The 22,883-nt window shown below is 46.8% G+C and overlaps 8 protein-coding genes across 8 annotated transcripts; 3 read left to right on the top strand and 5 right to left on the bottom strand.

The window, feature by feature from the left end:
- Positions 1-200: 200 nt before the first annotated feature.
- Positions 201-4,954, bottom strand: L228DRAFT_270570 (hypothetical protein; the record flags this gene model as incomplete). Its single annotated transcript, XM_018335422.1, has 11 exons — positions 201-442; positions 509-690; positions 751-1,052; positions 1,104-1,351; positions 1,412-1,712; positions 1,778-2,669; positions 2,720-3,027; positions 3,078-3,725; positions 3,775-3,979; positions 4,039-4,636; positions 4,687-4,954. 11 exons carry the CDS (start codon positions 4,952-4,954, stop codon positions 201-203), a joined length of 4,194 nt encoding a protein of 1,397 aa, XP_018186058.1.
- A 974-nt stretch (positions 4,955-5,928) lies between these two features.
- L228DRAFT_241017 (eIF1-like protein) lies at positions 5,929-7,482 on the top strand (the record flags this gene model as incomplete). The annotated part of the gene is made up of 7 exons (XM_018331300.1): positions 5,929-5,955; positions 6,142-6,148; positions 6,756-6,917; positions 6,991-7,065; positions 7,158-7,220; positions 7,284-7,417; positions 7,468-7,482. 7 exons carry the CDS (start codon positions 5,929-5,931, stop codon positions 7,480-7,482), a joined length of 483 nt encoding a protein of 160 aa, XP_018186057.1.
- A 416-nt stretch (positions 7,483-7,898) lies between these two features.
- On the bottom strand, positions 7,899-8,935 carry L228DRAFT_270568 (hypothetical protein; the record flags this gene model as incomplete). The annotated part of the gene is made up of 5 exons (XM_018335421.1): positions 7,899-8,159; positions 8,238-8,385; positions 8,460-8,515; positions 8,602-8,884; positions 8,931-8,935. The coding sequence occupies 5 exons, from the start codon at positions 8,933-8,935 to the stop codon at positions 7,899-7,901; spliced, it is 753 nt and encodes a 250-aa protein (XP_018186056.1).
- A 945-nt stretch (positions 8,936-9,880) lies between these two features.
- On the top strand, positions 9,881-11,234 carry L228DRAFT_250207 (hypothetical protein). The gene is made up of 4 exons (XM_018333264.1): positions 9,881-10,168; positions 10,242-10,353; positions 10,464-10,571; positions 10,663-11,234. Exons 1-4 carry the CDS (start codon positions 9,949-9,951, stop codon positions 11,060-11,062), a joined length of 840 nt encoding a protein of 279 aa, XP_018186055.1. The 5' UTR covers positions 9,881-9,948; the 3' UTR covers positions 11,063-11,234.
- L228DRAFT_223622 (hypothetical protein) lies at positions 11,106-14,190 on the bottom strand. Its single transcript, XM_018330329.1, has 8 exons — positions 13,780-14,190; positions 13,645-13,724; positions 13,524-13,556; positions 12,812-13,028; positions 12,623-12,750; positions 12,355-12,569; positions 11,674-12,298; positions 11,106-11,608 (listed from the first exon to the last, which is right to left on the bottom strand). The coding sequence occupies exons 1-8, from the start codon at positions 13,839-13,841 to the stop codon at positions 11,370-11,372; spliced, it is 1,599 nt and encodes a 532-aa protein (XP_018186054.1). The 5' UTR covers positions 13,842-14,190; the 3' UTR covers positions 11,106-11,369.
- A 1,730-nt stretch (positions 14,191-15,920) lies between these two features.
- On the bottom strand, positions 15,921-17,308 carry L228DRAFT_29236 (hypothetical protein). The gene is made up of 4 exons (XM_018336444.1): positions 16,847-17,308; positions 16,707-16,797; positions 16,467-16,654; positions 15,921-16,413 (listed from the first exon to the last, which is right to left on the bottom strand). The coding sequence occupies exons 1-4, from the start codon at positions 17,042-17,044 to the stop codon at positions 16,084-16,086; spliced, it is 807 nt and encodes a 268-aa protein (XP_018186053.1). The 5' UTR covers positions 17,045-17,308; the 3' UTR covers positions 15,921-16,083.
- A 698-nt stretch (positions 17,309-18,006) lies between these two features.
- Positions 18,007-18,322, bottom strand: L228DRAFT_285196 (hypothetical protein; the record flags this gene model as incomplete). Its single annotated transcript, XM_018336317.1, has 2 exons — positions 18,286-18,322; positions 18,007-18,237 (listed from the first exon to the last, which is right to left on the bottom strand). A coding segment is annotated over exon 2 (204 nt), but the record flags the coding sequence as incomplete, so codon positions are not given.
- A 1,526-nt stretch (positions 18,323-19,848) lies between these two features.
- On the top strand, positions 19,849-22,856 carry L228DRAFT_233136 (anaphase-promoting complex subunit Apc5; the record flags this gene model as incomplete). Its single annotated transcript, XM_018330622.1, has 9 exons — positions 19,849-20,545; positions 20,604-20,697; positions 20,744-21,155; positions 21,213-21,336; positions 21,394-21,500; positions 21,556-21,692; positions 21,745-22,150; positions 22,217-22,370; positions 22,429-22,856. The coding sequence occupies 9 exons, from the start codon at positions 19,849-19,851 to the stop codon at positions 22,578-22,580; spliced, it is 2,283 nt and encodes a 760-aa protein (XP_018186051.1). The 3' UTR covers positions 22,581-22,856.
- Between the last annotated feature and the right edge of the window lie 27 nt (positions 22,857-22,883).

The raw sequence follows: 22,883 nt of genomic DNA, 5'->3' as shown, positions 1-22,883 counted from the left end.
AGCGCTCTATTTTGAACTCCGAGAAAGAGAAATTCAAGATTGAAGGTACATTGATCATCTTGTATCCGGCTTGGGTGTACATCTTTCCAAAATTGAACAAGTTTCTCTAAATTAGCCCACCTGAAAATACATGTGAGAAATAAGAATGCGCTATGCTTAACTAGTGGCAAAATTGGAAAGAAGGCTGTCTATACCGCTTCTTAAATTTTTCTCGCCTGAAATGCGGTCAGATTCAGACTGGCGTCATTATCGCCGACATTTGGGGTGGGTTCTGCCAGCATTTCCCAAGGGCGAAGTGGGTATGGAATAAGTTTTCCTTTGGACGAAGCATGTAGCCATGCATTTGGGCCTGCATGGTAGTCAAAAAGGTATTGGAGCCTCCAGTCGCTGATTTGAGACTGGAAGAATTTGATACAATTAATGCGTGCGTCATCGGAGAGCTCTGTCATTGCATGCGAGTCAGAATATCATAACATGCAGTTTGTTTAAGAAGATGCTCATCCCATACCGTCAACAAGTGTGGCTAAAACGTCAAAAAGAAATTGAAGCAACTCTGCGTCCTGCTGCAAGACGTCGTCTATGAGCAGAGAAGCCATGCATATGGCAAGACGGGTATTGTCCACTGCTGTAACCTTTTCATTTCGGAATGACCCATGGTGAATCAGTACCAGCCGAAGAAGAGTGATGATCCTGGAGTCAAAAGCGTCAGTGGACCCGAAACGGCTAACTATATTCAAGGCATGATCTTACCAGCGACGCAAATCGCCTAGAAAGTGCCAGTTTCCATTTGAAATCTTCTCCTTGCTCGCATCGACGTCCGAAATAAGATCTGAAGATTGAAGTCTTTGAAGTGTTGCGCCGAATTTTTCAATGAGTAAATTCAAGAATGTTTGGGTTCCACCTTCGATAGCATTCATCATAGTTGCCTTGATTAAACCCAAAAACATCTCAAACTTTTCTTCTGAACACGGTGACTTGAAGGACGAGTGGCCCTCCAAGTCAGTGGAAGACGGAATCGTGGACAGCATTTCTTTCAATGCCTGTTCGCGGACCTATTAACGTTAGTATGTCTGAGTACCGAATTCACAAAATGGCAGACTTACTTCTGTGACGAGTGCATCAGAGAGCCCAGATAATAGATCCGCCCATAGCGCTGAATCTCGCTGATTATCTGAGCCTATGGAATCAAGGAAGTGTCGAACTAAGTACTCTGGAGCACATCCTGATTCTGCTGATAAGTCGACAGAGCGCAAGGCAACTAGAAGTTTAAGCTGGCAAAATGGGAGGTTGAATGGGTCAACCATCTGACTTATGCTCTGGAGCTGACTCTCCAAGTCAATGCCGGACAGATCTGTTTTTCCATTTGGTTAAACTGATATCGTAGTGCGAAATCGATAACCATGGTTCTTACCACTAGAATGACATGAAACAAACAAGATGTTGAGCGCTTGATCGAGATAGGAAGCGAGCTGCGTTTGACTCAGAGTTGATTCTGCAATAGCACATCGACGAAAATCCTCCTGATGAGCCAACAATGTCCTTCTCATGAACACCGAGAACAATGACTCAAATGGCGGAGTTTCCGCAGCATGAAATATCTCTTGCTTGTCGTTGTTGAGACCGAAATGAACAGTGACTTCAAAAAAGTGCAATATGTCTGCCGCATGCTCATCAACAAAGTGACGCTGCTCGAGAAGAAATCGATAGAGATTCTGAGAGAAAAAAAAAATCAGCTTCAAGTCGGCTGTATCTGCACCTATATAGGCCTTCTACTTACGAAGCTATAGAAAAATGTCGATGTGTCTGGCTGTTGAAGCAAAAGTGATATCGTTTCTAGAGCGATTTTGGCTGGAATGAATGCCACATTGGGTTCGCAAGCTACTTCCTCAATGCGCTTCCGCGCAGCGACTATGACTGTGGAAAGAGAGAAACAACCAGCCCCTATCAGGGCAGGGAGAATGCCATTTAGATCCGGTCGCGTTCGTGAAAGGAGCAATCCATCCAGCCACTCTTCAATCATTTCATCGAAATGACAAGAATCAAAACGCCGCAATGTCGTCAAAGACCGCGCACACCTTTCACCCGGATTGTTAGGTTTTGCCCAAGACAACTCCACTTCTTGAATGAGAGCTGCGAAGAGGCGGGCGAAAGTAAGCTTGTCTATATTACTTCCGTTGGTAAGAAGTCGATCGACCTCGACGAGCCCCTCATAGTTGCCAGCCTGGAGCATATCTGCAGCGTGATCAGAGACGGGAGAAGATGCGTTCGCTTGGAACTTCTGGTCCAGTAATGATCGCTCCAGCAACAGAAAAGAAGCACAATTGACCTCTTCAGGAACATTGGGCATGATCTCGAGCAGAGAAGCGAGTAAAATCAGATATTGTGAGCCGAGGCCTCGCAGTAGACGATAGCGATCTACAAGACTTTCGTAAAGAGATCCTAGCACGCCAAGGGCGCCAAAAACTTTGAAATGGTAATTGATCGTGTCGGCCACGGATGCTAGGACAGTGGGGTCTTCTGAGATGGAGACGATCTTCAGCACATCCGCCAGTGTGGAAAATTCATTGAACACTTCTAATATCGTCCTGACGGTTGAGAATTGGGGAAATGTGATTTCTGATGTGATTTTTTGGTTGACCACGTCAGTCCAATTGTTATCAACAATGATTCTTTCAGGTCAGCTTTCATGAAAAAAGGTAAAGCGGATCGAATTGCTTACGCATCTGTTTCAGTGACTTGCGCCGCAAGCATCTGCCGTAGCCAGTTTCCCAGCTCAGCTTTCATGCCTCTACTGAGACTTGCGAAGTCAGGGTGTCCAATAAGTTGAGTAGCTCCCATGGAGGAATCGTCCTCCGCAAGACGGGAAATCAGTGCGGAAATAGAGCTTTTCGCCTCTGCTAGAATGTGTTGCTCCTTGCAGACATCACATTCAGATCCAGCAAGCAGCATTTGTCTGAGGTTGATGAGATGCGCTGGTAAGTCATTCGTTGGCAACTCTGCGAGAAGTCGAACATCGCAAGGGGCATTCTAAATGTTCGTTAGCTGAGGATTTAAGCTATCGTGGACGCATCACGCACATCATTTATAGCCTGATAGGTAAGGAGACCGCCACGCGCAATTATCCACTGTAGGTACCGGCCCACAGAAAAGTCTCTAGAGCTCACGAGCTCCGATATGATTTGAAAGACGTCTTGCTTCCGCAGCTCATGGAGAGTGCGACTCTGCGCTAGAAAATCCAGGATTGCGCTATCGATGTCTATCCCATTACCATGCAATTGTCGCAAAACCCGCACGGCAATGAACAAATGATATAACTCCTCTCTATAAGGAGTCGATGCCCACTTTAGGAGAATATTTATAGCCTGTCTCGGATCCTGAGCGATATTGAGGCACAGAGGCGTGATCTCTTCGACTGCAAAATTCGGGCTCAGCGAGTCGAGGAATTGAATGAGCTTCCTGGGAATGGAATTCGCAGCAACATTGTCTCGCAACGAGCCATCCAACAAAAGCCGTTGGTTTCTCTCATCTAGGTTTCGAAAGGTTGAATGCAATTTGGGGGCACCGAATTCGGCTCGTTCAATGCACGAAAGCAAGGTTGTCCGGTACTCCGACCATTTAGTGGGCATGATGAAGCAACGACTCCAATCCGTCAATAATTTTAATACCAACTGAGATACAAGGTTCAAGACTGGAGCAAGAATATTTTCGTCGACCGCTGACGAGTCCTACGACCAGTTAGCAATATATTACCAAGCCACGTGTTTATAGACGCACCTGGCTTAATTTACAGAGCAGTGCTTCGCCAAGACGCTTTGCAAACTTTCGTGAGCGGACGAGATCATCCCAGAAAATCTGTATAATGAGCAGCCAAATAGGAAGTGCATCTAAAGTACAGATCTCCAGCGACTTCAGAAGCCAGTCAAAATAATGACTCCTATCAAGAAGGCACTCAGTGTAGAGGTGAGCGCAAAGGCGTATTCTAGAGAGTGAGCATCAAATTAGAATCGCAGCGACGAATCCAACGGCAAAGTGACTTACGTGTACGTCGCCTTGTCTTTCCATCCGGGAGTTGCGCATTCTGCAATAAGACTGTCCATGAATTGTTCCACCAAAACGGTCCAATCTCTGAAGTATTTAGATTCGCCGCCCATCACAAAAGCACCATTGACCCCTTTCCTCTTAAACGCCCGGATTTCATTGGCGCCAACGCACTTTATCAGCCAAACCGCCCTTGCAGTGGGGATGCCTTTACTCAGACACTGGTCAAGGAGCATTCGGCCTCTGATACCGTGAGGAATTGTGCGACTGAGTCGACGAAGGGGAACGGAGGGATTTGCGAGATCACGCAGCCATGCTTCCCGTTTAGCATCCGTCAATGTGACTCGTGGAGGTGGTTTGAAAGTTGATGCAGATGCTATTCGGCCCCTTGACTGTCGTTGCTCAAGGACTGAAACAAATAATGACGACAAAATCTGCAGACCAGATTTGTGTTTTATAATCGGCCATAACGATGTCCGGCCAGTACCCGTCTCATTCTGCGAAATCGAGACCTTGTCATAATAGCCTTGTTTTGTGGCCTGGTCCGAAAGAACATCTTCTGGGTGATTTCCCGCCCATGGGAAAATATCCGCGGTTCCTATCAACTTTCAGTAAAGTCTTTTAGTCCCACAACGGAGTGTATCTTACGTTCTGATGATAGCTTGGTGGCTTCAGCAGGCGGTTCGAGGATATACGGTCTCATCCAGCTTGGGTCTTTAGCTGGCGCGATTTTGGCCGGTCCACGGGTTCCGTTTTGCAAAGGAAAGTTGAGATGATGATAGCTTCCTGGCCTACTTGGCATCAAGGGTGGTGAAGGATAATCATCTTCAGTAGTCCGAGTTCCGTCACTGCGTCCCTGTTGCGGTGTCCTTTCATCTGCAACCGTGCCCTTGCCGGCCCGCCTCGTTGATTTCATCGTGGAACACCAGATATTATGGAGCAGGCAGACTTGAATCGGTCATAAGTAACCCTTTGTTGTACAATATCTTTCAGGTGATTGAACCATAATATAAAATCTTGCAAAAATATACAGTCATGGCGCTTTGATGCGGTTCCAATCCTATGTTGTTGTCCTGCTGCAGGTAACTACACGGTCGATAAGCTTGACCAGAGATAGGATCGTTCACACGTGATCCATCATATGTAAGGTTTTCAGATACCCATGTCACCACAACGACGTGGCTTGCAATGATCCTAGGAGTTCTGCATCCAAAAGCACTCAAATTATAGTGAGCATATGAGTACTGTGGAATTTCCCTGCGAATAATGTCGGCCTGCCCCAAATGCTTCGCAGCTGCTCAACAGTAGAGTTCTGTATCAAGTAACGACTCGGGCCTTCCGAGCGCCTAAAGACCAAGAAGGAAAGGCTACATTATCAATTTACATCTGCGGGACTAGATCCGCGTCATGGGGCCCATGGCAGAACGATCATGATACTGGCCGAAATTATACATGGTACCTCTCTCTCCATTATCTCCAGTAGGTATTTGAGGTATTGAAAATGAGTTGATGAAATCTCTTTCTTGCTCATGTGTTACACAAGTGATATTGACCTCTGATGAATTGCCGTGTGTGTTTTGGGAACAACCAAGGTTGATTTTAGTGCTAAATCATTAATGTTGTCACCTTACTTATAGTAGCCTTGTTTTCAGAATCATGCTACTCCATATAAGATTTGTTGGATGTTCGTGTCCTTCGTAAGAGTAGGAAATTCTCCTCGGTATTCATTGACCTATTTTAATTGACCTTAAGACGTTTCTCAAATTAGAATATCAAAATTCATCTCTTGTACTGATCGAATCCAGTCCTGTCAAGCCTTCGGTCGCAAATTATATGTGTAACCCAAATCCCCCATTATCACGTGAATATTCCTCGCTGCTTTAAAGCACTATGGAGAGACTGGAGTTCAACTACTTCGTATGCTAATAAATTGGGAAAGAAACGATGATGCCCTATCGTTGAATCTGCTCTTTCGATGGTTCCAGGCCGTTGTACCAGAGTGATCGAGGCAGACGTTACGCCTTGCGGTATTCGAGATGGTAAACTTTAGATGACTCTATACAGTTTCGGGCTGGGCAGCAGGATACGTCTTAACGTACGAAGGTACAAAGTATAAGCGAGGGAATGCTTACAGGTTACCGGAGTACTCTGCGGTGGTTGCTGGGAAAGGCCGCCGTAGACCTCGCGAAGCCGACTCGCGAGGCTCCTGACTCTTATCCCCTCGTCTTAAAGCAGCACTTGGGGCCCTATTCGAGACCTTCGCCACTTGCATTGACCCTTTCCCCGTCCGGTCGCCACTCACTCTTCGCCCACCTTCTACGCGACTTACCTCACTCACTACTTCTTCGCAACATTCTTCACTTCGACACCCACGTTTTCAAACCCTCGATCAGCGCACATTCTCGGACAAATCTCCTGTCCCAGACCACAGCACATTCATTTACATAAATTTATCTGCTCTTTCCCGTCAAACGTGATTTTATGTCAGTCGAATTCGAAAACCCAAAGACCTTCGGTAATACTCCCATTCTATTGTGTCGTCGCCCCTCAAACCCTCGGGCGTACCCCGCCTTGCCTTTGAGCGCCTGCGATTTGTGGGGATTTCCCACTTGCGCTTCGGCTCATTTATTTATGTTTTCATCTGTTCGACACTGGATCCTTTTTTTCTTCTGGCATCATGCCTTTTTAACGAGCCGCGACTAACTTTGTTACCTCAGATACCTTCGCCGATGAAGGTGCGACGGGCAACCCTCAGCTAGAGAATGACAGCAAAGGCACTTCATCTAGTACTCCTAAGAGCGTAAAGAAGCCCTCTGAAAAGAAATCCGCCGCCAAACAGGAGTCGGGTGGCATTGAGATTGAAAATTTCAAGACCTTTGGTGCGTTTCGACCCGCTGCAGACCGTTCGATTGCGATCGTCGTTTGAATCTACTGCTGACGTCGAACTCTTAGACCCATTTGCCGAGGAAGGCGTTTCTGGTGAGAGCAAGGACTCTACGGATAATTACATCCACATTCGTATTCAGCGTAAGTCTTTGGTTCTTTTAGCGCCACGCTTGAATCAACATTGATCATTATAATAAATGCAGAGCGAAATGGCCGTAAAACCTTGACTACAGTCCAGGGCATCCCTTCCAAGTTTGACCCGAAGAGAATTCTCAAGAAGATCAAGAAAGACTTTGGTATGCTTCACTCTTCGTTTGAAACCCATGCTCTAAGAGATATGGCTAACAGATCTCGATTAGCCTGCAATGGCACTGTCATCCACGATGTCACCATGGGCGAAGTGATTCAGCTCCAAGGCGATCAACGCAAAGTGTCCCAAGAATTCCTCTGCGACAAGCAGAATGGACTTGGACTTGATGCCAAGACCATTAAGGTTCGTGACATTATTAGCAATTCCAAGTATAGCTCTATTAACTCTTGCAGGTCCATGGCTTCTAAAGCACTCTCTTTCCGACGCTCTCTCCAAAGAGAGCAGTGTCTTTGTGGAGTGTCATTACTCTCGCCTTTTGGATCGTCGACTTTGTTCACTTAGGAGCATTATCGACGGTAGGGTATTCCGGCCCTAGGACGAGAACGTGTAATGAGGTCATTCCTCTGAGCAGGAGTTTTGATAGCGGTAGTCCATGGGATATACTGGCGGGATCCTTCATGTTGCAGTTATCTTGTGCTATTACTTCAATCAGGAAGCTTTGCAGAGCTCAATGGGGTATTTGACTTTGCTGTTATCTGGCATAATGAATATTGTCTTGCTCACTGACGGTACTGTGCATGCAATGTTTGACATGTGATAAAAAAAATGTTATGTTTCCAAGGTAGATACAAGAGAATGCGCCAGCGGCTTTTGAGTGGGTCTGTCATGAGACCATTTGGCGTGGACGTGCCCAAGTCACCTCAACATTGAAACGTCTGGCAAGAGTCTTGACAATGAATTTTAACAACTTTCGGACTAGCTGGAGAAGAGGAATTGCGAGGTTATCCTCTCGGGCCAGATGCAGCAAGATGAGAAGGGCGACCATGCTGATGAAGCTAGCAATGGAGAAGACCCCTATAGATGCAGATGTTTCTCGTTTGATGTTGCTTCGGTGTTGCGTGACGTGATAAAGGACGGTAAGAGTCTAGCAATTGCAAAAATTGTTGTGAGTTACATTCTCAAAACGATTTCTCTTGGGTTGGGATAGCTTTTTGACACTCACGCTGGCGATGGAGATCCAAGCTGGAAGAAGCAGGCGAGAATCCTGTGAAGCGCCCGAAAGGTAGAGCACCCAAGATGTAATGTAAGCATTACTGGCGCTGATTGTGAGAAGGCGAACGAGCGTTGCGGAAGGGGTATAGTTTAGTAACCTACGATTTGCCATGTCGTGTGAGCTATATCTCAGGGCATGTTTGGACGAAGCAGAAAGGAAAGAACTACTTACCATCGAGACATGAGAGAATCAGTGAAAAAGAAGGAGAGATATGCGGACGCTATACACTGTAGATGGAGAACTTTAGATGCTGACAACATGCCAAAATGACGTTCTCCTCCGACTCCCATTATACTCCATAGGAAGAACGTACCCAAAGCAGAGCTAAGAAGACTTCGGTGATACGGAACCAGCTGTTTGTTTCCCACGAACTGGAAAAAGCGCCATTATCGTCGCGTAGAAATTCTTCCAAAAACGTGAACATGCATCGCAGGCCCCACCACGCTGCCGGAGCCGTCGAGAGCGCCCGGCCGACGAGCAGGGGAAGATGCCATCGTCGGCTGACTCCTAGGAGTACGGCCACCCGCGGATGAAGTGCAGAGGCAGCGGAGGGAGGCGGGCTCGGACTGCTCACGACGGGCTTGGCGGGCGAGTCTCTGCTTTCAGTGGACACAGAGGAAGCCAGCGAGCCAGACGGGCTACGGCATATGCTGCCGCATTGCAGGATAAGCAAATTTTCGACCTGGAGTTAAGGAGCTTCGAGGTAAGGTGTTGGTGTCGACGTGGCTCAAGCTGAACAAGGCGCTTGAGGAGACGGAGAGAGGACTTGAAGGAAAGAGCCGCAGAAAATGTCACAGCTGCTTTGTTGCAACTCCCAAACTAGCATACAGTGTTAAAGACAGAATAAGAGAGTGGAAGTAACTGCCTCGTGGGGAGAGGAGCATTAATAGCTTAGCACAAATAATAACATCAACGAAATCGGATTTTGGTTCCTCCGGCTAGCTCATCCTCTTAAGCTCCTCCTCGGCCGTGTCTGACGAGTGAGGCAGGAATGGGAAAGTGAGCAGCAATTGTCGTCTGCTCCCCTCGCTCCTTCCTTAGCTGGCGCATTGTATGCCTGCGGTAATTTTACAGAGTTCCTCCACTTGCTGGCCAGGACATGAACTATTTGTTATGGCGGTGATGCTATTCGTCAATCCAATTATTCCGCCGCTACAAAGGTACAACTCTATCTACGGAGCTTGAAAATTGCTTCTAGAGCACTTCGAGTCACATACGTAGTAACGAATTTGTCCACTGAGGACCGGACAAGGTGTGCCGGCAAGAGCAGAAAAACTTTGCACTCCACTCTTCACAAAAATGGGATGACTTTTTATTGCACTCCGTAGCTGTAGGGTGAATCGCGTAAGAAGCAATGGGCTCAAACGGGGAGTAGAACTAGAAATGGTAAAGGAACCCCCCTAGACCTGGAGTGACTTGATATCGTCGTGCTGGGTACCTCTGGGGCCTATCCACTTACCTATTTCGTCGCTTAATGGTCTGACAGTTTTGCTACGGACAGCAGCAATGATCCACGTGATTTGATTTCCCAATTCGGAAATGGATGATATCCAGAACAATTTCCCCAGCGCAAGTTGACTTTTGGAGCCTTCGGAGCATCCAACTTTGCCAAATTTGACGATTGTTGCGCTGGGCGGGACACAGACCCCGGGAGGACATCATGGCTCACTGTGCTCGATGGCGAGTATCAAATCTCGCAACAAATTATTCAACATGCATTTTCAATCGGTCTTTTTCGACCAGCCGCATTGCTCTCGGGGTGACCAAGCCAGAGATGTTTGCGCCTCAAATCCGCCAGCCGCCGCAACGGAGTTTGAAGGTCGCCATGAAGGAACTTGAAGGAGCGGGTCAATTACCTACGGATCTTGGTCTGCTTGAAGGTAAAATTGCTTCAATTTCCGACGGTGTCTATTTGTAGCTCAATGGCAGGACATTTTTAACAATGCAGATCAGGCACTTTCGTTACGCCTACAGGCGAGAACAGACCTTCGCTCTTTCGCAAACCGAGGGATTGCGCAACACTGTTCACGTTGTGGTTGAAGACACGCATTACGGATTTTATCAGGTAGATCTCCTTGTCCAGCCGCTACTCTGAGCTTGGCTGCCCAATGCAAATGATTGCATCCGAAGAAGATTTGATAAAATATCGTGGCTGACTGTCATCTTGCTCCATAGCGTCATGTACTATAAATTTGCGCAAAAACCACGGTTAAAGTTGCAATTGCGGCAGACCGTGCCAGCCGCTAGATCTCTGCATAGGGAGATGTATACAGCATTCGCCAAGTACGTCATCCTGCGCAACATTACACATTTAATCCTTGGGATTATCCTCCATGTGACAATCTATTCGGACAACTACTGATAAGAAGAATAGCGGCGACGTTGAGACGCTTCGTTCTATTTGCGCCGACGGAATCCTACACAGCTTTCGAGCACGAATTGCGGCGCGCGGAAAGGACAAGCTCCGCTGGGAGCTGCATAAGTACCTAAGAGGCGCACGTGTCATTTCGCACCGCGCAGCGAAGTTACCAATTGATGGCGCTGGTCTTCGACAAGCTGTCGTAAGGCTTAAGTCTCGCCAGAGTCTTGCGAGGTTACGCCCAGACAACACAGCTGTGCCAGGCACCGGCATCCAACGAGATGTCACCGAGTACGTTGTTATCCAAAGAACCATGATGAATGGCAAGGAGGGCCCATGGATCGTGTGGGGCACGACTGAGGAGACTACCGTGGATAAGGTTAAAGCTGCACAGAAGGCCATCACCGGCCAGTAAAAAAAATTATATCAAGGGATCTGCATGATTGTATAATTTGTATGGCATTGGCGTAGCGAGCATAGTCCATTTAGGAAATGGGAGTCACTGGTTCTTTATGTAGATTATAATGTCGCAGCTCAGGAATGAGCATGCAATGTATAAAATTTCCCCTTTCTCACATCTCTATCCTGAACGTTTCATGATATCTTCTAGCACTTTTGTTTCCTCTTTTTCTTTTGACGTCATTTTCTCAGAGCTTCTGTATTAAAATGGGTTCAAAATTGGCACCGCTCCGAAGCAGGTATCCAATTCTAACCTTTGGCATTTAAAAAAATATACCCTTCGGCGTTGCTTTGACGTTGACCGGTTCGCGACCAGCTTCAGAAGCCAAGTCATCTGCTGGACCTTCATCAGAGACGAGTGATGGCTCAGCCGGTGCAGGTCGGTCCAGAGCATCAAATCGATGGCCTCTGGCCCTTGCATACACGTATTGAAAGGTGAGGCGGAGACCACAAGCTCCGAAGCCCCATAAAAGTCCACCAACAGGGGCGGCAACAAAGGCACCTTGAGAAAAGTTAGTTCTAATTCGTTTCCCCACAGTGAAAACCACGCTTTCACGAATTACTTACCAAATGCACTCCAGTCATTGGAGTAGAGTCCGTTTTCCAAAATCATAAGATATGCGCCCTCATGGGCATTGCCAAAATAGATGGTACCAAAAATGAAAACGGTCAACAATCCTCCCAGACTGCCGACGACAATGTCGAAACCCCTCCACCAGTAAAACTTTTCAGAAAGACCGAGCACAAGTACTGGAATCGAAGAGGCGCTTAGAAGATCGGATATAAGATAAATTTGAAGAATATCGGGGCTCTTGAGCGCCACGACAATGGTTGGAATGATTACGAGCACAACCGCCGCTCGAATGTACCAAAGGTTAAGCTTGTTTCGGAAAATGTCGTTTGAGCCAGTGGACACCATGGCGGATTGTAGACTGTCAAAAGCGGCGGTGCTGAGAGAAACGACCATGACAAGCACAATTCCAACAACCCAGCCTGGAAGTTGTCCGAGGAGAAGGAAGAAGGAAATTGACCCATCCTGAGGAGGATTGCCGGGCCACGCGCCAGACCAGGCTGCAAGCAAACCAGCCGCCCCGACTAGAGTGAGGATGAATGTGACGACAATAGTAGCAAGAGTTACACCAATCCGCAGATCTTTGTCGGATTTACTCGCAAACGTCCGCATCCAAAAGTTCTGCTTATCAGTTAGCGCAGAGACAATAGATTTTCCAGCAACCAGAAATCTCATACCGAGAGCAAAAAGTCATTGGTAAGGATGGCAACGGGAAGAATGTAAATAAGCTGCCATCCGAGGAGACTACCCTTCAGGAGCCCGGTTGATTCCACCAAACTATGATCAATGCGCGTCTCGACACCCACGGTGATGACACCGAGAATGATAAGAAGCACGACCATTATACCCTGGAGTGTGTCTGTCAAAAAGGAGACACGGAACCCTCCAAGAGCTTCGACATATTAGCCAAAATACGAGAATCTCTGACGCCCCGGCAATGCTTACAGGTATAGATGGTTGTGACGACGCATTCCACAATAACTGCAGGAAGCCCATCAAGGCCTGTAAGCGCGTTGATGATTTGCTGCAACGCCGAGAGCTCTGCAACCATGTACAGGAATAAAGTTGCGATTCTTGGAGCATGTTCAGATCAACTGGAAAATAGTTTTTAATCCTTGGATAGACTCAACTTACGTCAAGAAGCTCAGATAGAGAGCAGCTATTGTTCCATATCTTTGCCTTGTCCATTCTGTAAGGACAAAGCCCTCGGGACATTTTCTCCTAATAATAGGACCAAGGAAGGCAAATACGAGCAAAGGCAGCGAGCTTGACAATGCGTATACAACGAGACCTTGTACACCTGCAATTGTTGAGATCTCGGGATATGCAAAAAGAATACCAGATCCAAGAGCTTTAATGCCCAAAAAAAATCTAAAATTAGTCTTCTTTGCCCAGATGATAAAAAAGGAAAGGGGCACGGATGCGGCAGCACATTCCCCACGCAAGCATTAACTTGATCGAGTATTCACGGTTCATTCTCAGCTTCGTTCAAGCGATGACATGCGAAATTCCTCATCGAATCCATTCGACAAGGTTGATTTCTCATGCTCGCGAACTCAGCGCCCGTAGTGAAGCCGCGCAGTTTCGGATTTGTGGTCTATTTCATTTTTTGCTCAAACAGTCATGTATATCGCAACATGGGAGCTTGGCGGAAAAGGGACGCACTTGAATGCCGAGGGACTGCGAAGTACTTGATGATCAGATACGAACCTTATTTTGATAGTCCAACCTGCGATCAGATTGCTCAATGATCAAGAGATTGCACGCAGTAAAATGCATTACGCAGTAGAACATTACTGCCGCTCCTTGCCAAGATCTTAACAAACATGCGCCCGGCAGCACTCACCCGACGCGATAAAATTGAAGGCTAGAGGGATCGCTGTACATGCGTCAGCTTATATGCTCAATGAATACATTGAGCTGAGTTGCATTTCAACTCAGCATGAAGAAAGCGAAGCAAATCTGACCCGTTTGGCTACGATTAGTAGCGAGGAAATCTGATTTCGATTGGTGCCGCCACCGCCATGCAATATAAAGGCCGCTTACTCTATAGTACTCTCCCGTTATTCACAGCTCAATTTTTCAGTTTTAAGAGAACTTACAGGAAAGCACCATAGGAAAGATAAATAACGGCATTGGACGCCTGGAATGAAGGGACTCCCATCGTCTTGGAGCTTTACGGACAGAAAGCGCTTCGTTTCCACAATGAGGAACTGGAATAAATTGTATGACCAGAAGCACAAATGCAAAATAGTGCAAATGTGAGCCGTGGTGAAAAAGTGAGGGAAAAGTTGCTCGACCGATGGGCCTTACTGATGTTGACTAAAACGAGCAACTTTTACCTCCAGTTGGGGGAGCTAGGTAAGATCATTTCTGTATGATCTCGGACGATAATTCGGTATGTAGACTAAGTAGGCCTTGGCGCCCGGAGAAATGCGCCTTAAGTGGGGTACTTCGAAAATTATCGCTGTGAGAAAACGGCGAGATAATTCCTGATAAGCTGCAAATTATCCAGGTCTTAAGACTTAATGGGCAATCTGCAAGGCCGCCAGGGCCGCTAGTTAACTGCCATCATGTCACCCCCTCGACCCTGTCACGCTATCGCTTATGCTAACGGAGTAGCCCCTCCGAGGGGCTGTTGGGCTCGTACCGCCGTACATATTGGGTCCTAGGTAATTCGTCGAGTTGGTGTTGCGCCTTCCGCCTTCACATGCTGTCCCTGGCTGGCCCTACTGATCTGAGACTCCATCATTATTAACAAGAAGGAACACAGCAAAATCTACCTCTATCATTTCGCTCATCTAACTAATGCTAACGCTCTCATTCAATGCAAATCCAATGAAGGACCTCATCACTAGTCCCGTCGACCATGAGCGTGGATAGACAGGAAAAAGCGATTCAGGAGATGCCACGGGAGAAAAGACATTGCAACATATGACATCAATCATTGAAAGACAGGTTGGAGCAGCTAGTGACAGTAAAACAACAATGATAGGTAGACAGCAACAGAGCAACGATTGGGGTTATTAGCGCGGCTAGCAATATGAAGGGATAGAGTTAGAACGAAGCACAAATAGCAGAAGCTCGCCAGCGAACTTTTCAGGCCACAATATGGTAGCCTCGCTCGAATCGTCGATCCTAAGCAGCGCAGCTACAAAGAGAAGCAGGACAATCCAATGAAGTACACGAGAAGTATACAAACGAGATCGACAAATGTGACCTTGCTATGAGAACCCGCTCGTAAAATGAGAGGCGAGGGGGTTACAATAATTCGAAACAAGCCGACAGTGAGAAGCAAAGCAGCAAAGTCTTTTGAAATAGTTGGGAAAATTCAAGCAAATTATGAAGCGACGAGGCATAAACACCGATCAGAAGCCAGCAGAGGGAACATTGGCGATTGAAGTGGATTGTTGAAGGAGGCTTGTTAAGCATTGTTTTCAATTCAATGGATGACTCGCACAGATCAATGAGATTCGTGGAGGTCTCCGATTGGAACATTGACCGCATTCCCATTAGACCCGTTTGCAGTCGGCTGATGCTGGTCTTCCGTCTGAGTGTACATGTACTGAGGGACAAGCGCACCGGCGCTTCCTGGAGTTGGGGGGTATTGCAAGTACTGAGGATATTGACCGTAAGGGACTGTACCCTGCGGATATTGAAACTGTCCCATCGCTGCTTGGGTGACAAATTGCTGAGGCAAAACCTGATGGATACCGGTATTGTTGAAATGCTGGCCCTGGGCTACTCCGGAAGCATTAGGGGTACCCTGGCTGCGGTGTTGTGGATAATAACCCTGTTGCGGGTGATTATTTGCTGCAAAGACGGGCGCAGATGAAGAATACCCAGCAACTAGATCTTCCTCAACCGGAGGATAGTTGTAACCGGCGAACTGAGCAGGGCTTGTATTTAACGGAGTGTAGGAATTCTGATAGAGAGGGTACGGAAATGCTGCTGGATAGACGGGAAGCTGTGGAGGAACCAAGTTGGAAGAATCAGTCGTGGAAGTACGTCGACCACTTGCAGCAAGCACATCTGCTGCATTGAACGGTGGAGTGTGATTGAACGTGGCGTAGGTTTGCATTTTGTCCACCAGAGTATGACGGTCCAACCTAGCTCTGAAGCCTCTCCCATAAACGCCTCGCCCAATTGGGCTTCCATCTATGCCGCGATTTTCGACAGATGGGTTCCGCGGAGCTGTCTGACGACCAGGAGTCTCGCCGATCTGTTTTAGCTCGACACGAATTCTGACGCCTCCAAGAGTGTTCTAAGGTCGGTCTTTCGTCAATCTTGGCGACCAAACGATATGCATGGAGAAACTCACATCACCTCGAACAGCCAGCAATGCCTCCCGATGGTTCGAAAATTCGACGAAACCGAAGATATTCACTCCGTCACCTAAGTGGTTGTTAGCAAGACAATAAAGGTTCGTTATTTACTATCTTACCATTCGCGGATGGTCGTGAGATGATTTGGGCAGAAACTACACATCCGTACTGCCCAAAGAAGTCGATAATTTCCTCCTGAGTGACCTCGGATGGGATGTCTCCAACAAACACCGTGCAAACGTCTTCATTCTTCTTCGCGATGGCTTGGCGCTCCCAGTACTTGATAGCACCAGGGCTCGGCTCCTTAAATGGGCTGCTTGTCAGCGAGTACATCGACCGACCCTGTTTAGAAGGTGCATCCGGCGGCGTCGGAGGTTGATCCAGACGATATTCTTGATCATCGCGAAACGCCTAATTGGAGATTAATGATAACAGTCTTGCACTCAGATTTCACTGCTCCTTACTGATTGCGCATCGCGACAAGCCTGATAATACGCGAATTTAACCCAGATACCATCTGGAAGTTGGTAAATTTCCTGTTCAGTTGGGCTAGCCTCCCAAGTCTTTTCAATAGGTCCAAAACGCTGAAGCACACTGTGCGCTTCTTGATTCGTGATCCGCCCACCGAGGACCTTGGACATGTACAGCGATCCTGATGATATCTGTTAAATTGATAGTACTTTGCTGAATTTGGTGGGACTCACTATTCACTCTCGCAGGCTCCGTTCGGCAACGACGCCCATCTATCAACCTATTCTTGCCAAACTGAATGGCAGCTCGAGCACTTTGAACGGTCTGACGTAGCAAATCAGTATCCCTTCTTGCTAGATTGGGCATGACATACCTCATATTGGCAAAACGCAAATGGCATCATGTTGTTATCTCGACGGATCTTGACATAGACATTGCCATACTCTTTGAAAGCTTCCGTCACAGATCGTTCAAGTTGCTCGTCAGTGCGAGCGGAGGACAAGCTAGAATGGTCAGTTTTCGTCTTAAACGGAAGCCGTGACATGATACTGACTTTGCAACAAAAACGCATGCATCTGGAGGCAGCACTGCTTGCGCATTTTCAGCTGAAATTGGACCGACCACATTTTCCTGTGATAGAATCATCGCAGTCTGTTCTTCGACCGCCTCAGAGGACATACAAGGCGCTGCCTCCTTTTCAGCTGAAGAACTCAGCCCCTGAGAATCGCGATTTGGGGTTTCCTGTTTCACCCGTCCAGTAGGAGTGGTTGTGGCCGTCTCGCTTGCATGAGTGGATGAATTCAGCTCAATATCCTGCGAGGAGCTTCCGTCGCCCTGCTCTTGAGATGTGAACGGATCTTCGCCCTTGCGACTTTTGCCTTGGACTACGAAGCCGGGAGAACCAGCTGAGTGCTTAGACCCCGGGCTAGCTGCCAGTGCCTTCTTTGATTGCCTCTTACCAGGGGAAAAGTTACCAGAGCCATGGAGATAACTGAATTTGCCCATTGGCGCTTCTCCTCCAATGGTAGGGCTAACTTGGGCGGTGGCTGGCTGGACCAGACTTCCGATAGAAGGAGTCCTATCACGACCAGGTGATTTAAATGGGCGCCTTGGAAGAGTGGAGGATTGATCACGGCCCAGTCCGTAGATGGGATGTGCGTTTGGTATGTTCATCTTCGGAGAATGCAGCTCGACACTACTTTCTTCACCAAGGGTTGTCCGCTGAAGTGGCTTGCGAGACAACGCCGCGACGGGATCTAGAGAATAAAATTAGCTCTGATTACAGAAAATCAACACGGAACAAGAGCATTGTTTGGAGTATGGTGATGTTTTTCATCCATGACGAGGGCCAAACTTCCTAAGACATATGGGCATGGTTAAAGGAGACAAGATGTCAACGCGCTGAGAGACCTCGCGGGAGCGCCTTTAGGCATACTTATATCAACAGATTTGAAACAAGTGAGAAGGGGAAAACTAAGAGAACATGCATCGCATCTCGCAAGTGAAAAGCAGGAAGAGAACCACCTTACTTACCGTATGCTTGAGGCTCAAGAGGAGTAACCGGAACGCTATCGCCCGTGGCAGTATCACCATAGGTACTCGCAGGAGACGGTTCATGTAACGAAGCTTGGCTCTTAGTGAAAGACTGCTTCGTCTGCTTCTCGGAGAGAGAAACCCCATCAAGAGCTTTGACAGTCTTTCCTGCCAACTGATCGGGCGTGCTTGGAGAGCAAGGCATTTTGAAAATGAATTGGCTCAAAAGGACTTGACGGTTTAGCAGTCTTCAGACAAGCAGGGCGTTATAGAACTAACAAACTCACAGCAGGTACTGCAGCTGGACTACCGGAGCTTGAGGGCTGAGTACGACCGCAAGGCTAGCCTGAGAGCAAAGGCCAGAGCGGTAATTGAGGGATCTTTTTTGATTGACAGTGAACAATGGTAACTTGAGCTTGTCCCTTTGCTTATTGTCCACAGAGAAGGTACACAGCTTTCTGAAAGGCTGGTAGGAGGGGATGGGGGGATTGAATCAACGCGTTTAAAGTGAAGGTAATTTTGAAGTCAAAGACGGTCTCTGGAAGTTAGGTAAATTTGTGGGGGGCCGAGAGCCGAGGGTTCAGTAAGTCGTGGAAAAATCCATTTTTGGTTCTGACAGTCACCCAGGGCATCTTATGCCAGGATTGCGCCGAGGCATCTTCCGTTTCAAGCTGTTGCCACGTCTAATCTGGAATAAGCGCAATTTCAAAAATGTAGAGGGGTAAAATTCCAATGCTGGAAACCTCCAATAATGAGATTGTGGCATGTGTATTCTGTTCGTCGGCGGCATTGAAACGAATAATCTCATTGTTGACTGTCATTGACGATGTTTGAATCGCTTCGCGAATATCAATCATGGTGTTGAGAAATATGAAGTGAATAAGATACAAATATCGCATGGGACTTCCTCTTTCGGAATCATGCTTCTACAGAACGAATAATACCTTAATGCCTCTTGTGCAAGAATGCTAATGTAGCTTATTGTGACTGTGAGTAAGTCTGCGTGAATCTTCGTTCATTATCTTGCCAATGGATCAAAAGCCTTGCGGGTCCCTACCAACCCCCCTCGTCGGAGAAGAAAAGCCGCGGAGCTTGCTTTCGACGTCGAATTATTTGAGAAACACTTACAATTCTTTCTTCTTTCTTCTTTTTTTCTTTTTTCTTTTTTTTTTCCAAAATTACCAAGATACGTTTCTGAGCTTAAGGCTTATGAGACGCTGTTATTGGAATTTTGCAACACTTTAGTATTCAAAATCTATTACTTTGTTTGTAATAACTTTTTTTGCGTAATGATTAAGAAAGCTTTACAACTACTGCTGCCATATCTGTTCACGGATCATAATCATGAGTGATAAGTGTGGGTCATGGAAAGATAAATGCTACCTGCGTACGGTACAGTAAATATAAGCTCACAAGACAGTTCCTCCTGGAGAATATAGCGTTAGGCATCACAGCCTTTGGGCATCAATTTAGGAAGTGCCAAGTCTAGAGTTTCAATACAACAATGTGTATGAGCCAAAGGCTTTAACACCACATTAATGGCTCACACTGTGGTTTCAACGACAAGATCGAGGACTTGGAGAGCAGCCGAGGTCAGTCTGCGGCAAATTTCTTATGCGGAGGATCGTCACAGCCAGCCCACCAGGAAGCCACGAGGTGCACTAAACAAACGAGTCACGTTCGTTAATGAAAGGCGCGAGGGGGCGCGTCACGGAATTAGCCGAGCGAGGTACCAAAATGCTGGGATGGACCACAGATTTGTTTACTTTACCTGCTGAAAACCGAACAGCACAATGACCTCAACTTCCCCGGAAGTGGTATCTTTGCGAAGCGCATTTTGCAATGGCGCGCTACTTGACTGCTCCAAAATTGGGGCTTCTGGCGTTGGTCTCTCTCTATGCTGAAGCCTCCGTTCCAACAGCATCAAGCGTACCAATTCTGTCCTTTTTGATCACTCATATCGTATCCGATATAGCGAATAATGATCAGCACAAGGCAGAATTGTCCAGTACTACTATTACGATACAAAGCTTTCAAAAAGTGATAGCGAATCATCCCTCAACGATTGCTGGACGATTGCTTTGGGATCTCTTCCTGGATAAATTATGGGGAATAGATTCGTTGGACGCACTCCACGAATTTTTTGACAACCTGGGATTGCTGCTACTCAAATCAAAAGAAGAGCAAGTAGCGGACGATGAACAAGGCATTGAGATTCCTGATGGTGCCATTTTGCTCTCTCGTACTTCCCCCCTGGGGGCCTTTGTTCGACGCGCGCGTATAGAGTTCACTCGGCTTCAATTCCATGACACGGTAATGCTATGGAAAGCACTCATATCTTATCGCCTGCCTGCATTGAGAGAATGGAACGACAGAAACCTAAGAATTAATCAATCAGACCCAAAGCATGACCTTCAGCGTCTGAGTTTTGATGCAAATGTCTCTGAAAATTGTTTGACTGAGCAGGGTATGATTGAAGGGTGCGTTAGTGCAGATGATATTGAAAAGCTTCTAGAATTCCAAGTGGAGGAAATGCAGAGTAAATCGACCGCGATCATTATACTTGCTCCTGATAAGTTCACTGATGGTCAGCACAGGCCTAGGAACTCGACTCCCCGAGGAAGTTAAACAGCACCTTTCAGACGCGCTCAAGAATGGCGTGATGGTCACAAGCCTTTCTCATTATGTAAAGTAAGGATATCGTCAAATTATCACGATCTTGGACTAAGTTTTTCAGGTTCCTTGACTCGTGGAGATCTGGTGACTATCCGTCCTCATTTGATCACCTGCATAGATACTTTGATTATACGATGCAAAACCGAGACCGAACATTTTATCAATACGCATTGTTGAATCTGGCGATTCTTCAGGCAGATTTTGGATGCTACAGTGAAGCTGTCGCGGCCATGGAGGAGACAATCGCCACAGCTAGAGAGAATAAAGATGTTGGATGTTTGAACTTCAGCCTGAGCTGGTTATATCACTTTAGCAAGGCGCATCCAGATGAATTAAGCGCTATTGGAAAGGGCAGCGGTCTCGGAGTCGCAAGGGAAGGCCTAGCCTACCTCAAGGCTAAAGCAAAAGAGGCGGGAATGTTCAGTCTATTAAGCACGACCCTTCTCAGTGAGACCAAGCTGTTACTGAACAATGTTCGTTCCGTGTGTTCTTTCAAGTCCCTCTTGTGCACTTGGCTAATCCACAATTAGGGTGAAAGCCTACCTTCGGCTTTAGAGAATGTCATTAAAGCTTCTCATTTGAATGTAACGAAGAATCTTACCAGTACCATTGGTTCACAGATGCTATTGCAGTCCTCGATTTATGGAAGACTCGGTACGTAAAATTCGGATGCGATTTTCATTTTAATTCGCTACTAAAGTTAGAACTCAGGTATAACGAGCTTGTCGTTGTCTCAGTGTGATATTATGCTTCATTGTTATGCAAGTAATATCTCTCACGAAGAGGTTCTGAAGTGTATATGTCGAAGAGCCCTCGCAGTAAGCTCTGTCCCGTCTAGACTTTGGAACACTAGAGGCTGACCTCCCGTTCAAGTCCGCTCAGAGTGGGCGATATGATGAAGCAGAAAACCAATTAGAAGCTGTTAAAAGGCACTCTTTTAATACCTTGAAACCCTATCAATACTGGACGACCATTTCGGGCCTTCTTCGGACCAAGCGCCAGTTACACCGGTAATAGTCTGATCTTGCTTATTATAAGCGATGTTTATGCTGAAATGTGCAGGAATGACTTAGATTCGGCGGATCATTTACTTAATCAACTAGCCGCGGCACCCTGTCCGGAACCGGACGTTTCGTTTTCGATATCTCTTCTCAGGCTAGACCTTCTGATACGGCGTCATTCTTACAGCAGGGCATTGCACATTCTAGAGGACTTGTTCGATAAGCTCACTGATACGGGAGCCGATATCTACTGGCGAGTCCGGTTGATGAGTTTGAAGGCTATTATTTTTGCTAAATGTGGTGTCCCGCAAAAATGCTTTTCTGTTGCCTTGAGAGCAGTATGCATTGCTCATCAAGCTCGCATCCTTCCCGGACTTTGGGAAGCTGTCTATGCTTTAGCTCTGGTGCTCATAAACTTACGGGAATACCAAGCAACTGCAAATCTCCTTGATGGAATTATGCCTCAGGTAAACCTAGCAAAGCTTTTCCCTCTCCTCTTTGAGAAATAGGAAACTAAAAATTGCTTTTGTCAGGTGCTCGAATGGGAGGATTGCGCGTTATCCGCGCAACTCTACTCATCTCTGGTGGATTCATATATTGGTCTTGCAGGAGAAACAGAAAAGCATTCTTTGTCACAACAATCTCTCCTGGATACCTCCCTAAGTTTGATTGATGCTTCCATTCATGGTGAGAACACCCCCCATTTCTGTTTATTCTGCGCACTGACCATGGGATACTTTCTTAGAATACTCGAAGATAGAGGATCTTAACGGTCAATGCGAAATGGTGGCCAAAAAGGCAACCGTTATGCATCTCTTGGGTGCCTCAGATTCGGCTGAAGAGACTGCTGCCAGATATATGGAGCTTATAAAAAAGCAGCCAGAACTTGGACGGTAGCCATTTCTGGCCTAGAATTCGTTGGTTGACTGAGCTGGAGAGCACATTAGGAAACCAATCAGCAGCCTGAAATTTTGACGTTAAGCGCATGCCGCAAGCAACAAAGTTCCAATGGTCAAGAGCAGAATGTAGACTTGATTCATGGCCGGTCGTATATTTCAGACGCGGTACTTTGGGAAGCGCTCGTTAAAAACCAGCACCTTCTTAACGTCTAGATTCCTCCTTTTTCATATGTTAAGCAATAATTCCACATCAGGGAAATTTTAATTTAGTGCGATGTGTTTTATCGGATGTAGAAAATCC

This window comes from Xylona heveae, assembly GCF_001619985.1.
Source record: "Xylona heveae TC161 unplaced genomic scaffold L228scaffold_10, whole genome shotgun sequence".
NCBI lineage: Eukaryota > Fungi > Ascomycota > Xylonomycetes > Xylonales > Xylonaceae > Xylona > Xylona heveae.
This window is presented reverse-complemented; position numbering and strand designations above follow the sequence as displayed.

Coding starts and splice junctions, on each gene's coding strand:
- L228DRAFT_29236 (XM_018336444.1), bottom strand. CDS start 17,044: ATGCGTTTTTGTTGCAAAGTCAGTATCATGTCACGGCTTCCGTTTAAG. Junction 16,798..16,846: donor TTGCGTTTTGCCAATATGAG/GTATGTCATGCC, acceptor TTGCTACGTCAG/ACCGTTCAAAGTGCTCGAGC. Junction 16,655..16,706: donor GGAGCCTGCGAGAGTGAATA/GTGAGTCCCACC, acceptor AGATATCATCAG/GATCGCTGTACATGTCCAAG.
- L228DRAFT_250207 (XM_018333264.1), top strand. CDS start 9,949: ATGGCTCACTGTGCTCGATGGCGAGTATCAAATCTCGCAACAAATTAT. Junction 10,354..10,463: donor CGCATTACGGATTTTATCAG/GTAGATCTCCTT, acceptor CTTGCTCCATAG/CGTCATGTACTATAAATTTG. Junction 10,572..10,662: donor ATGTATACAGCATTCGCCAA/GTACGTCATCCT, acceptor TAAGAAGAATAG/CGGCGACGTTGAGACGCTTC.
- L228DRAFT_223622 (XM_018330329.1), bottom strand. CDS start 13,841: ATGGGAGTCCCTTCATTCCAGGCGTCCAATGCCGTTATTTATCTTTCC. Junction 13,725..13,779: donor CTTTCCTATGGTGCTTTCCT/GTAAGTTCTCTT, acceptor AGAGTACTATAG/AGTAAGCGGCCTTTATATTG. Junction 12,751..12,811: donor CTCTATCTGAGCTTCTTGAC/GTAAGTTGAGTC, acceptor ACATGCTCCAAG/AATCGCAACTTTATTCCTGT.